The following is a 14,732-nucleotide window of genomic DNA, read 5'->3' as shown; positions in this document are numbered from 1 at the left end:
GCAACCCTTTGGAGCTACTGATTAGCCTTTAGCTCTTTGATGTCTCAACTGGTTTGGCCCTATGAATTCCAAAAGAGTAGATGGTTAGCCTGTTGCAATCACACAGAGTTTCTTATGGCACGTTGCCTTATTCACACAAAAGGGTGACTGTACCAATTGGGAAGATTGTGGGTGGCTCACTCTCTCCCTAAGGAAGATTTGAGTGCCAAAGTCATAACAACTGAACAGGGCAGCAGATTGTGGTGCTAGAGCAGGAAAAACTGCAGCTGCTGACAATACCTCTTCCATGCAACTATTTAAAGGTACAAGAACCCTTTTACTTCTAATGACTCAAGAAAGGGATTGCACACACAGCATAACAGGGCTTGGAGAAGTTGTACACCATCTCACCTCGCACAATTAGCCTGTAGGAAGCACTTGACAAGGGACTGTCCCCCATGAATGAGGCACTGTATACCCCACCATCAGCCACTCTCACAGATGGCAGAGACAGAGTGAATTGGTTCCCCTTCACTTCACATTTGTCTGTGGTCTGATAGAAGGAGCCTGCACAGAGAGAAGGTGAAAAAAGCATGAGAATTAGAAAACCTAGCTCTGAGTTGGGTTAGAGAGTGTAACAAGCTTGAGGAAGTACAGCATGTACAGCTTGATGCCCAAACAACCAATCTTTTTGCCATTGGGAGATTGGTTAGACCAGAGGAAGACCTGAGAAAGTACAAAGCACCACTGCCAAGCCACAAGACAGGGCTAGGTATACATGACAGACATAAATAGAAGACTAATAGATCCAGAAGACGATTGTGTTCCTACATCATCACAGAGAGATGTGTTCCAAGTGGAACCCTAGAGGGCCAGATTTCTGGACCACATCTCACCAGGGCCATGCAGCTGAGAGGAGAATACTTACCATTCCTTTTCCACAAAATATCAGTGTTCTTTTCATGCTTTATCTTGGCAACAAGCTCAGCTGACTGGAAGAGGCTGACTGTCTGCGTTGCCTTTTCTGGGACCAGGTTGGCTGCAGAATCACACAAAAATAGGGTTAGACAGCAGGGCCTCCAAAGTATTTTCTTCTTTTCTTGGTTGGGGAGGGGAGAGACTCTTATCTGACATCTGCTTCTGAGTTTTTCAGCACTTACTGGAGCATCTCATGCTGTCTACTATACTCACAAATGTCCACACATACAGTAAAGGGAGGGGAGAGAATGCAATAATGGATTTGCTTACTGTTCATAATGCTCTCTTTTATAGGTGACGTGAAAATAGATATGCTTTATTTACCCGTGGGTCAAACATGGCATTTATAATTGTGTATTAGACTTAGAGGTAAAATTATTCTGTGGCTTGTTCCTGGTTTTGTCTTTTGTCAAACTCTACATCTTACACAAAAAGCTTTGGGGAGGTCAATATCTGCAATGGAGCTTGGATTTCCACTGTTCTGTCTCATCAGATCAATGCCCATATATCTCAAAGGTTTCCATGAAGAAATTCTCTGCATTTTTCAGTTACTCTTCTTGACTTCTCACTTGCTGAGACTACTTGATTCATGGCTCTCTTCCTTACTCCCCAAATGTCAATAATGAATGACCCTTTAGTATTCCAAAACTGGTCTTTGCAGAAGTCCTTCTAATGTCAGGAGGAAATGTGCTTCTGTATCTCCATAGGTGCATACACATACCTGTATGCTAAATAACACAATAAACTTTCCTGAGTTCAGAAAATGCTGTTGAGAAGAGGGAAAAGCCAGGAAGATCAGTGGCTTCTACTGACAGATCATGGGATCCAACCCATTATATAGTATTTATTTATTTAAAACATATTCTCCCTTTCCACCCAATATAGGGCCTCTAAGTGGCAAACAATCAAAACATTAAAAAGTTTTTAAAACAAATGCATATCTATAAAACCATTTAATAAAACGTGTAAACATATGAATACAGGCACATAAACAGAAAGGAGGGCCACTGAAGGTTCATGAGATAAAACAGAAAGTCTTCACCTGCTGGTGGAAGACAGTGATAAAGGGGGACAGATTGATCTCCCTGGGGAGGGAATTCCACAGTTTTGGTGTCACAACTGAGAAGGACCTTTCTCGGGTGACCACTTGTTTAGCCTCAGATGGCAGGACCACTTGAAGCACAGCCCGTGATGACAACTGAAGTGCTCGGGTGGGTCCATTAGGTTTCCCTGTTTGCTGCATTGCTATATCTCCTAATCTATCTGAAATCTACATGCTTATTTGATCCTGCGAATTATGGAAAATAAGGCTTACCGCTGGTTAGAAATGAAAATGCTGTAAGCTCTTGATCACACATGATGTCCATTGTCTTTTAAAAAGAGATGTTTGGAATAATTCAAGGGTGAATGTCTAACAAATTTATTTATTTTATTAATTAAAGCATTTATTAGTTGCCTTTCTTCTGTATGGAGCTCAAGGCATCTTACAAAATAAATAGAATATATTAAAGCACTGTACATAAAAATACATAAAACCAAAATTTAAAATCACAGTTTAAGACTGCTTTAGTCAAATTCAGTCTTAAATAAAACCGTCTTCAGCTGCCTCCTAAAGATTGGAAGTGAGGGGGCCAGGAGTACCTCCCTGGGGAGGCTGTTCCATAATCGTGGGGCTGTCACTGAAAAGGCCCTCTCTAATGTCCTCACCCAAACAAGCTTCTTTGATTGTTGGGGCAGTCAGGAGGGCCTCTCCCTGTGATCTTAATCCCCAGCAGGAACATACGTCAGAAGATGATCCTTCAGATACCCAGTCCAAAGCCATGTAGGGCTTTAAAGGTCAAAACCAACACTTTGAATTGGGTTCAGGAGTGGACTGGTAGCCAGTGTAATTGTTGTAGTATTGGGTCACATGCTCCTGATAGCTGGCCCTGACCAGCAGTCCAACTGCGGCATTCTGCATTAGGTGCAGCTTCCAAACACTCTTCAATGGTAGCCCCAAACAGCATTGCAATAGTCCATTCTAGATGTAACTAAGGCATGGATCACTGACTAGATCTAATTAACTCAGGAATGGACACGGCTGACACATCAGCTGGGCAAAAGCTGAAGCTTCTGAGCTAGACATGTTTAAACCCTTTGAATCCAACCGACCTAAACGTATCTAGCTCTGTAATGGGCTGTGGCCTTTTAAAAAATTGATTGCTAGCTGATCAGATGCTATCTATGCTGCACTGTTGATACTGACATCAGAAGGCAAGATTTGTTTTTGAGCAGGATTTTTGGAGCTTGGCTGTATACGGCCTTATAATTTCCACACTATGGTAATGATATTTTGTGACTTTGTTTAGCAGCTGCATTGTGTTTATTTTTCTTCTTCTCTGAGCTTGTTAGTCTATTTTCTGGTATACAAGTTGTTCTAGGACTATTTTTCATATTACTAACTGTCTATAGTTAATGGATATTCCGACGGATGTTGGATAGCCTAAAAACTTAAGGTTCAAGGGAAGTAGAGATGCTTCCTGCCAGAGTAATTCCCTTGCATAACTGTGGAGTATGTCTACCTCCCTGGATATTAATCATCAGATGAGCCCAGGATTAAGGGACGAGAAGGGATTAAAGATTATTAATACTTGGTTTCCCTTGTTTCTTCTTGTAGTGCATAAACAGGAAATCCCAGACACTGTCTGGGGGAAGTAGAGAGAGAACGCCACAATTAGTATTGGTTCTGTTGTAATCAGATAATGGAAGAAATGTTGTAAAGCATTTACTTCAAATTATACATTCATCTTCTCACTAAGAAAACAGAGATTTCTGCACTTAGGTACCAAAAATCCGTATATCTTCCAGTGTGCCATGTGAGAATCTCACTTTTATGCTTACCGTTCATGTTGTTGTGCACATACACTACCCTGGTTTGTTCTGCCGGGGTCTGTCCCAAGCAGTACGTGATGCCCACCAGGTCTGCACGGGAGAAGCCGCGCATCTGCACCTCGTTGCTGCTGTTCTTGTAGATCTGGAACTTGGACTTGGGTGGGGTCATGACAATTCTATTGTCTCTCTCAAGAAGGAGGCTCACATTCTGCTCACTGGTCACACAGGAGAGGTAGAAGCTGGTGTGCGAGGGGCTCAGGACATTGGCTATCAAGGTTATATCCAGAATTGCTCCTGCATCAGAAGAACAATAGAAGAGGCCATTTGGTGGACAGGGAGAGTTAATAATATCAGCATATTTCACATCCAGCAAACTCTGACTGGGCTTCAAAATCTAGTCCAAACTCTACCATAAAACAGAAAGACAATTTGTCTTCACTTAGAAGTGTGGCAGATTCCTACGAATGGCCTGTAAGCACTGTATATGTATATATATATATATATATAGACACAGACACACATACTGTCACCAAAGATGACAGGGACAGGCAGAGAAAACATTTTTTTTTTTAAGTTACTACCCATTCTCCTCCATATCCTTGTCTGAGAGAAAACTCTGTTGACTCAACAAGACTTACACCAGAGCAAGTATGTGAAGAATTGCAAGCACCCAGCCCACTGTTATCACTCATAAATAGGCACTGTATGGTGTTTCCTCTGTGTCGGTGTTTCCCTAGCAAAATAGGAAATTCTTTATCTAACACGTTAAAACCCAATATTATTCTTCTCTCTCGAGACACATACAATAGAGTTCAGAAAACAACTAATCCACCAGTTAAAACATTTGTCCTTCCGTTTTTTGGGAAGGAACTGGGGAATATTTTTAATGCCTTGAAAAAGCATACTTTAAATGGTCTAGGAACCTTCAGCAGTGGTCAAATTCCTTATGAACACAGGTATATACACATATATTGAAATAGACATGTGTGACCACCACACGTGATGACAGGCTACATGGGAGTTGTACAATACCTCCTACATGGAAACTCTTTCCAGATCTGAGAATGATATTGCTACTAGGAGACTGGACAGGTTCTGGAATACCAGCATCACATTTGTAGTGATTGCAGGATCCTAAGAGCCTGCAATTTTAAAATTCACTTTTTAAAAGTTTGACCAAAGATGACAGAGAGAAAGACAGACAACGGAAATAAATGTATACAGCAAGACCAAAAGGCTGGCATCAGCATACCCTGAGGTGGGGCGGTTGCCAGGGAGAACGGCGTCCAGCAGGGCCCACTGCTGATGACTGTCTGTTTATGCATCTCCTCTGATGCCTGCACTCACACCCTTCTATTACCTGCTTGTGAGTGGTTTGTCACCTGTGCTCCCAGCTGCATCTGTTGCCTAGTGCTGCTGGAGTGGTGCACAAAGCATCAGTGTTCCTGATGGCCATGGCAGTCCTAGCTGCACCCACCAGCCAGAGCCATCAGAGAAAGGGTATGCAGACAAAGTAGGTGGCTGTGGCTGCAGGTGGTGGGAGAGGTTGTGAGTGAAGGATGCACAGGCAGGAGGGGCATGTGAGTGGGTGAGTGGGGGTGGGGGGAGCCTGGACCTTCTCTGCCCAGAGCCCCTCGAAGCCTGGAACCAGCCCTTGCAATCAATGCTCCCTCTAAGCTGTGGAGTCTTGTGAGCAAAACTTCTACTTTGTGAGCTACTGGCGTTAAAGTTGTGAGCGAGCGATTTGGTTGCTGCATAAATTAGTTTGCTCTGGAGCCATCCTTCCTGAGCAAAGACAGAAATGTGTGAGCCGGAGGCTGAAAAACTATGAGCTAGCTCACACTAACTCAGCTTAGAGGGAACACTGCTCGCAAATATTGTAACATTTTCAGTTCCTTCGGTAGCTGCTTTCAACCATATTTTGTCAGCTCTCCATTCTTTCTAACACCCAAATGTTTGCATCACAAATGGTGTTCAGAACTACTTGCAAAAGGCTATTCTTGAGGGACACTGCTGAGAGCATTTATTTAGGACCAGAGGACATGGATCTAAGTCTCATGACTGGAACTCTGGATGTGAAATTTGGCCCTTAAAAGCAGCTGGGGGGTCCAAATTGGAAATATGGGGCTTGGGAAGGGGGTTAGTCCTCTCCGTGCCATCATAATTGTAATACCCCCATATAGGGGTCATTTCGTAGAAAAAGAGGTGCAGGAGCTCATTAGCACAACTCATTAGCATAACTTATTTGCATATGCCGCACACCCTGACATCACTGGAAGTGTGTCAGAAGGCAACACCCACCACTCAGGCTCCACTGGACTGTTTTGGATTGCTAGCTATTGGGGGGGGGGGACAGAACGTGCAGATCTTTCCTCACAGAGATGGAGAGCTTGTACCTGAATAAAACTTGGTCTTAAAGGTGCCACTGGACTGTTTTGGACTGGGGAGCTGGGGGGGGGGCGCTCTGCAACTTACCTGACTGCTTCTTGCTCTGACTGAGGGCTGCTGGGAGCAGGGGGTGGGGCTTGTTGCATGTGCCCGCCCCCTGGGCTCTTTACTGCCAGAGCTCAGCTCCTGTGCGCTCCTGCAGGAAATGACCCCTGCCCCCCCACAATGCTTTAAGACATGGTAAAATACAGGCACCGTATGACTCCAGAGGAGTGGCTGGGTTAGTCTGATCCAGTAAAAATAAACCAGAGTTGTGGCACCTTAAATACTAACAGAATACTATTCCAGCATATGCTTTTGTAGAGTTCATTTCTTGAGATGCTGTGAGGGACCCTCACTGCACAGGCATTTTATGAAGCAGAGTTAAGAACAACTGACAAACTTTCAAGTCAAGTGGCCGTGAAATGCAGGAAGTATTAAATGAAATGGAAGCATGTAAAGTTCACATCTAACTGGGGGGAAAAACAGAGAATATTCACTACTTATGTGAAACTGGTTAACACCTGTAATGGGTGGAATGTGACCGTTTTTTAAAAGATAAAATACAGTTACAGAAAGATAAAAAATCTAAGTCATATTTAAACCCAGTGAAAAGGTAGTCATGTCTCAATTCAACCATGTCACGCTGGAATCTCCCTCTGAAGTTCTTGTCATTAAAAGGTTATGGAAACTTTATAGTCAGAAAGAGATGTTCTTCCACTGGTTTCTGGGCACTAAGATTTTTTGATGTCAGATTTTTTTTCTTACTATAACTCCAGGACTAAGCCAAGCATGCCTGAGCAACTAGTGACTAGTGCTGCATGTGAACATAGAGGAAGGCAGTATAACAAAGGAAAATGTTCAGAGGGCTTTGAACAGAATCCATGCCCTGCCCATGTTAGCTTTCCTCAAAGCCTATATTAATTATTGCATTTTTTCATATTGGGCGCCTCTCTCTAGAATGCCTCCTTCTTGCTGTTGGATAGGAGGAAAATGCTATAAGACTCACAATTATTTATCTATTTTTCACATTTATATCCCGCCCATCTTGTGTAAATACAATAACATTTAAAACATGCTAAAACATATAAAATCAATAGTCATGCTTGCTGTAGTGAGAATCCAGCCCATTGATGTATGGCCGGTTATCAGTGGCAACCTTGGGGGGCCATGAGTGGACACCCACTGCCTCAGCCAAAGGCCTGGCGGAACAGCTCCGTCTTGCAGGCCCTCTGGAATTGAAGAAGATCCCGCAGGGCCCTGATCTAAGTAGGAAGCATGCTCCACCAGCTGGGGGCCTGGGCAGAAAAAGCCCTGGCCCTGGCCCTGGCCAAGGCTGGCTAATTCATAGGAAACAGGGAGTGAGTGTAAATGGGAAATTTTCTCAGTGGAGGGGGGTAAGCAGTGGGGTACTGCAGGGATCAGTACTTGGTCCACTGCTTTTTAACTTGTTCATTAATGATTTGGAGTTGGGAGTAAGCAGTGAAGTGGCTAAATTTGCGGATGATACGAAGTTGTTCAGGGTGGTGAAAACCAGTGAGGATTGTGAGGCACTCCAAAGGGATCTGTCAAAGATGGGCAAGTGGGCGTCAACATGGCAAATGGGGTTCAATGTGGCCAAGTGCAAGGTGATGCACATTGGAGCCAAAAATCCTAAATATAAATACACATTGATGGGGTCTGAACTGGCAGAGACAGATCAAGAGAGAGATCTTGGAGTTGTAGTAGATAACTCACTGAAAATGTCAAGACAGTGTGTGACTGCAATAAAGAAGGCCAATGCTATGCTGGGGATTATTAGGAAGGGTATTGAAAACAGATCAGCCAATATAATAATGCCCCTATATAAATCAATGGTGCGACCTCATCTGGAATACTGTGTGCAATTCTGGTCACCACACCTTAAAAAGGATATTATAGCTTTGGAAAAAGTGCAGAAAAGAGCAACTCGAATGATAAAAGGGTTGGAACACTTTCCCTATGAGGAAAGGTTAAAGCGCTTAGGGCTCTTTAGCTTGGAGAAAAGACGACTGAGGGGTGACATGATCGAGGTTTATAAGATTATGCATGGGAAAGAGCAGGTAAAGAAAGAGGTACTTTTCTCACCAGCAGTGTTCCCTCTGAGCTGAGTTAGTGTGAGCTAGCTCACAGTTTTTTAACCTCCGGCTCACACCTTTTTGTCCTGGCTCAGGAGGTATGGCTCCAGAGCAAACTAATTTATGCAGCAGCCAAATCGCTCACTCACAACTTTAATGCCAGCAGCTCACAAAGTAGAATTTTTGCTCACAAGACTCGCTTAGAGGGAGCTTTGGTCACCAGTGGGAGGGCTTCTAATGTCCTGGCCCCACTGGTGGACCTCCTGATGGCACCTGGTATTTCTGGCCTGTTGAAATGGATGGGCCTTTGGCCTGATCCAACATTGGCATCTCTTATGTTCTTATGTTCTTATTATTTTTAGGCCATTTTGTGTTCTCTTCCATAGAATTTTCTCTCTCAGATTTGGCAGTGTTATTTGTGGCACCAAGAAATTAGCATTATACACATACAATGTACATGTACACACACACACGCAGATACACACACTCACAACATATTAAAACCATACAACTTGTGTACACAGTCCAAATTACTCTACAAAATCAACATAGAAAAGTGGAACTACTGAAGAAAATCTGGACCAGTGTAAAGAGGAAAGACATGGGAAGACTTCACTCAGACACCAGTTCCCAGACAGTAGGGCAAGTTCTGTCTTTCCATAGGATTCCAGCCACAGGCTGCACTTTGAGGCTCCATTCCCACCACTAAACTAGAGTAGCCACAGGAAATGAGACCCTTCCTCATCCCCCTCCCCCAGCCCAGAATCCCTTGAGCGGAAAGGATTTTTTTTACCTGTCAGATGCAAAAAGGAGGCTATGAGACAAATCTTTTTCAGTCCCATTTTCCTGAATGTGCCCAGTGTCAGCAGAACCCAGACATCACAACTCCAGAAGAGGAAACTGGGAACATTTGTGCTGTTTTTCATTCACTGTGTGTATCCTCTAGGTTTGCCGCTTCAGTCTCCTCCATTGCTTTGCAAGGACTAGAATAGCTGGAAGGAAACTTGCACCAGATAGCCTCTGATTCGGGAGGAAATGCTCCCAGTCTGCCTGGCCCGCTCAGAGAATATAGCAAGATGTGGGGGTCGAGGCTTTCTTTAAAGAGATGGTGACTCGTCCAATAGAAACGGCTGGAGTCTCAGGAAGAGAAGCAGCTCCATTCTAGCCCATCTGAGGCACTGTGTTTCTGCCTATAGATGTCCAGTTGCTCAGGAGTTCAGATCCACAAAGGACCTTCCACCCATTCTTCCATCTCTTCATTCACTGCCATGTGCAGCTGCAGAGAGTCCAGAGCATGCTTGTATCCCCCATGTTCACTTCGAAGCCTGACATGGGAGCATCAACATGGGCGTAAAAGAAAATCCTCAGCCAGTTCAGGAAGTGATGGGAATGGACAGGGCACAGCGTGAGCAGGAACTTTCAGGGGCAAGGATTTTCTTGGCTGGGGTTCAGCCAGAGTGAGGCTGCTGGGGGAGGAACGCCTGGGGGCCCTCACAGGCAATGACATTGAATCCTGTTTCCATGCAGCATTTCCTGCTCTCCACCCATTGTTCCTTGGATCTCTCTGGCTCTCTCAGGAGTCAGTCCCGTAATGGGAGGTGCCAGACAGAGCCACTACCAACTGAGAGATGATTGGCATGAAAAGACACTGGAAGCATTGGGGGGGGCCTCCATTTGTTCATAGCTTCCCAAAGGGAAGGTGGAGAGAGAACTTTACTTCAGGAAAACAATGAACGGGGAAAGGTTTACCTGCCCCGCTCAAGCTGAATGAATGTGATAATGGGTTGGTTTAAAAAAAACCCCAAAAAACCTGGAAGCTCTAGACATGGAACTCCCAGTATCTTACTTGGTTTGGTGTGGCCCTACGAGACTGAATTGTGAAGCAAAAAGCCTTTGCTTCAAATCTAGCCTCTGGTGGAAGCACTATATATGCACTATATTGGGTATAAACAGGGGTCATTTCATAGAAAAAGAGGTGAAGGAGCTAATTAGCATAACTCGTTAGCATAACTTATTTGCATATGCCACACCCCCTGAAATCACCGGAAGCATGTCAGAAGGCAACACCCACCACTCAGGCTCTACTGGACTATTTTGGATTGCTAGCTATTTCGGGGGGGGGGGAACCTGCAGATCTGTCCTCGCAGAGGAGGGAGAGCTTGTACCTGAATAAAACTTGGTCTTAAAGGTGCCACTGGACTGTTTTGGACCGGGGGGCTCTGCAACTTACCTGGCTGCTTTTTGCTCTGACTGAGGGTTGCTGGGAGCAGGGGGTGGGGCTTGTTGCATGTGCCCACCCCCTGGGTTCTTTACTGCCGGAGCTCCGCTCCTGTGCACTCCTGCAGGAAGTGACCCCTGGATATAAACCATTTAGAGGTTGGTGTGTCCCCAAGCTATAGCTGCAGAGGAACACTGAAGCACAGCAATAAGGGACAACGTAGTATCTGTTAGCATGCTTGTTGCTTAGAATTCTTAAACAGGGATAACAAGGATTGATAAAGATAGTGGCCTGGATCCAGCCACAGTTTTCTTAAGAGGGGGGTGGCAATTTTTTCAGATTCCTCTCTCCCATGGCAGCCCACTTAGCACCCTGAAATTTTTTTGGGGGGGGGCAGACTTTGAGCATCTAATGGGGCGTTTGCAGCAGTTGGGGGATAAGGGGACATTAGCAAAAAACCACCATCCTCTCTTAAGAAAACTTAACGGTATTTAAATTCACTTAACGTGGCTGAATCTAGGCCATCTCCCTGAGCATATGCAGAGTGTTTTCCCCCATCAATGAACAACTGCAATCTACTCTTCCTCCACATATTTAGAATTAAGAAGCAGGGTTTACATAGTGATGGCATGAGTCCCACACAGATTTAAACCTCTGTCTTAGAAATCAAGCATAGATCCCACCAGCAAACTACATCCAGGAAATGCCTATTGTTCCTTTCTAAAATTCACTCACTTCCCTCCACCTCCTGACTTCATGAAACCAGTTTGTTTTCCACAACTCTGCCCCTTTTGTTGTTACTGATAAAAGAAATCAGAAGAAAAATACTTTTCAGAATGTACAGATTTCCTTTACTTCATCCTGTCTCCCCACACATTGAGAATTCAGGAGTGCATTGCTCCTGAGAAAAGGCCTAAGCAAGGGTTTCAAGCATAAGCACTGAGCCTATAATCTCTTTCTTCCCCTCTAATTGTTCCCCCCACAGTACACTCCTGGCTTCCCCTCCCCATTTCTCTCCTGCCAAAGATACATATTGAGGTTGGTACCGTAGTGTGAAGGTTTAAGGCTTTAAGCTATTATATCCACACCATTTCCTCCATTTACAAATAGCCCCAGTGAGCCACCTTTCTCCCTTTTGGAAACACACTGGTATCCTGTACGTTCTTCAGGGGGGGCAAATAATAGGTCCTCTGGACCACTTTTAATTGGGAAAATGGCACGGAAGAAAAGACTCACATTATCCCTCCTCTTGCAATGTGATCCCAATCCAAATCTGGAATGGTGCATGCCTGGTGACCTTTAACACTGGGAGATCCTGACACACAGCTCCCTTCATGTTGTCTGGTTAGACCCCCCCCAGCAGTAAATAGCCAATAGCAAAAAAAGAAAAAGGGGGAGGGAAGCAAATTTACATTTAATAACCAGGCTATTACAGAGCAGAAAAACTCCAAAATAGCATCTACAAATTTCATTTTAAGTCAATTTCTCATGAGAATTGGTTGAGTTAAGGGATCAAAATGTTTAACTTTAGGTGTCCCCAAATGTATTGTCAGTGTGTTTCAAAAGTAGAAGACTATATACGTATACAGCTTTGTAATACAGTTCAGCACATCAGATGCAACACGTCCATGGTATTCATAAAAAACAAGAACAACCTATTTAATTAAAGGAGCAATAGTCTAATACAGTTCAGCACATCAGATGCAACACATGTCCATGGTATTCATAAAAAGCAAGAACAACCTATTTAATTCAAGGAGCAATAGTCAAATAAATATTTTTTAAGTAAAGAACTGAGAGAGTCCACGTCTATGACAGTGTGATCCCACCTTGTGACACCTGTATTTATGGAAATAACAACAAACCGACTTCTAGAGAGATCGTATTTAGAACAATAAGCATATCCAACAACCATCAACATGTAACAATTCAGGCCTCTTGTATTTGAGCAGACCAGGGTCTCAGTCTTTCTGACTTGTGTCTAGCCAGTCCCTTGAAGATCCACCAACTTGCAGCTGTGCTCTGCATTGGGATGTCCTCTGTTCTTTACAGGAGTTTCTGGTATCCCTAAGATATTAATATACAGTTTCATAGAAAGGAGCGCTTTTGAGGTGAGAGGGCTTCTCCCTGCAGCTTCAGGTCCTCTAGTCCCTAAAATATTAATATACAGTTTCATAGAAAGGAGTGCTTCTTCCTGCAGCTTCAGGCCCTCCAATCCCTCAGGGAAAACAGTACCTTTTTTCCCTCATAAGGAATACCCCAACTCTTTAACTCCCTCTAGTGGACTCATGATTATACAAGCAAGCAACAACAACAAAATGACAGCTATGGCTTTAAAATCAGGATGGACAAAGTGTCTTTTGCTGACCAGCAGCACCTCAGGTAGTTGTATATATGGCTTGGTAACAGAAACAACCCTTCATCACTTGTGGGTTGTGTAGGCTTACTTATGCACTGTAGTTTTTCCAGTGGGAAGAAGAGATTCATGTTCCCTCCAGTCACTCAAACTGAGCTCGTCGAAACTGCCCATGCCTAGCACTCTGAACAGTAATTCACAACACCAACTAGACATGTTTTCAGTGTAGTGCCAGTTGATCTAATCAGTGGTTGATGCATGCTGAAGCAGTCATATAACTGATTCCATCCGTGTATGTGTGTGCACGCACACACACACACACACACACAATTCATCTTTACTGCACCATTATTTAGTCATCTCTCAGGAATGCAGTGATGGCATGTTGAAGCAGTGTGTTCTGTTCTGAATTCTGCATCATTCAACTCATTCCTTATTCACAACAAGCCAGACTGCTCCACATATGAAACTGGATCTTTGCAGGACAGTACAGATAGAGCTTCTACTGCAAATATATCTATGACCTGGTGAAATCTTGCATGGGGAATGTACTCTTTGCCCTAGCAGGATTGTGAATCGGCTATCTCCTTGCCTTTGCCCTCTTGGCACATCTTGTTGCTTTGTGAGACCCTTGTTTTCACTAAACAAACAAAGGGCCAAACTCTGGTCAAGAGGGCGGGAGAGGCCAGACAGAGAACAATAGCAGTTGCCTCTTTAGATAAACATGTTTGGAAGGAAATTAAAAGTGGCTGCCAATACATCTTTCTTTAGCCAGTTTCTACTTACCAACCATTCCCACACTTATGCAAAATGTCCATGTTCCAGCAACACAAGCAAGGCATTACTTGTTTCAGAAGTTACTCTGGAGGTGCTTCAGTCTGGGCCACGATGCTCACACTCCAGAACACTCTACATAAACTACATATGCCTACTACAGCTCACAAAACCTATTTCACATATTACCAGGCCTCGGTTCCTGCCGGAGTGCACCAGAGCACCACTCCGCCAGTCAGGAGCCCAGGGGGAGGGCACATAAGCCCCGCCCCCTGCTCCCACCAGCCATCAGTTGGGACACGGGGGGGGGGAACGTTCCCCCGTCTCCCTGAGCCCCAGGGTGGTGGCCTTGGACTCGTAGGGGCAAATTCCACCTCTCGCGCGAGAGGTCATTCTGGCTCCCCCAGCTCTCCTTCGGGGCTCCTTAAAAAGTTATGGCCGCCGCTGTTCTCGGCGGCAGCTGTGACGCCCATGTGGGGGAGGGGAGGGGCAAAACGTTCCCTTGCCTCCCTGAGCCCCGGGGTGGTGGCCTTGGACTCATGGAGCAAATTCCACCTCTCGCGTGAGATGTCCGAGCGGCGTGATGTCACACACGAGAGGTCATTCTGGCTCTCCCAGCTCTCGGGAGGGGCTCTTTAAAAAGTTATGGCCGCCATCGCTGGTCTCGGCGGCAGCTTGGGGGGAGGGGAGGGGTGAAACGTTCTCTTGACTCCCTGAGCCCCGGGGTGGTGACCTTCGACTCATAGGGGCAAATTCCACCTCTCGTGTGTGATGGCAAATTCCATTCTGGCTCCCCCAGCTCTCAGGTGGGGCTCTTTAAAAAGTTATGGCTGCTGTCGCTGTTCTCGGCAGCAGCTGCGACGCACGTGTGGGGGGGAGGGGAGGGGCAAAACGTTCCCTTGCCTCCCTAAGCCCCGGGGTGGTGGCCTTGGACTCGTAGGGGCACATTCCACCTCTCGCGTGTGATGGCAAATTCCACCTCTCGCGTGTGACATCACACGCGAGAGGTCATTCTGGCTCCCCCAGCTCTTGG

The 14,732-nt window shown here is 45.1% G+C and overlaps 1 protein-coding gene across 1 annotated transcript in view; it reads right to left on the bottom strand.

Annotated features, from left to right (window-relative positions):
• The window catches only part of TIE1 (tyrosine kinase with immunoglobulin-like and EGF-like domains 1), a 37,351-nt gene extending 27,717 nt beyond the window's left edge, over positions 1-9,634 (bottom strand). Inside the window, exons 1-4 of the mRNA XM_015406565.1 lie at positions 9,145-9,634; positions 3,838-4,122; positions 908-1,018; positions 391-546 (exon numbers count right to left, since the gene is read on the bottom strand). Of these exons, the coding sequence (XP_015262051.1) occupies positions 391-546; positions 908-1,018; positions 3,838-4,122; positions 9,145-9,277 (685 nt within the window). The 5' untranslated portion in view covers positions 9,278-9,634. The remainder of the gene's footprint in view (positions 1-390; positions 547-907; positions 1,019-3,837; positions 4,123-9,144) is intronic.
• Between the last annotated feature and the right edge of the window lie 5,098 nt (positions 9,635-14,732).

Source organism: Gekko japonicus, unplaced genomic scaffold (genome assembly GCF_001447785.1).
Source record: "Gekko japonicus isolate JY-2015 unplaced genomic scaffold, Gekko_japonicus_V1.1 scaffold115, whole genome shotgun sequence".
NCBI lineage: Eukaryota > Metazoa > Chordata > Lepidosauria > Squamata > Gekkonidae > Gekko > Gekko japonicus.
Note: the sequence above shows the minus strand (reverse complement) of the source record. Positions and strands in the feature narration are given on the sequence as shown.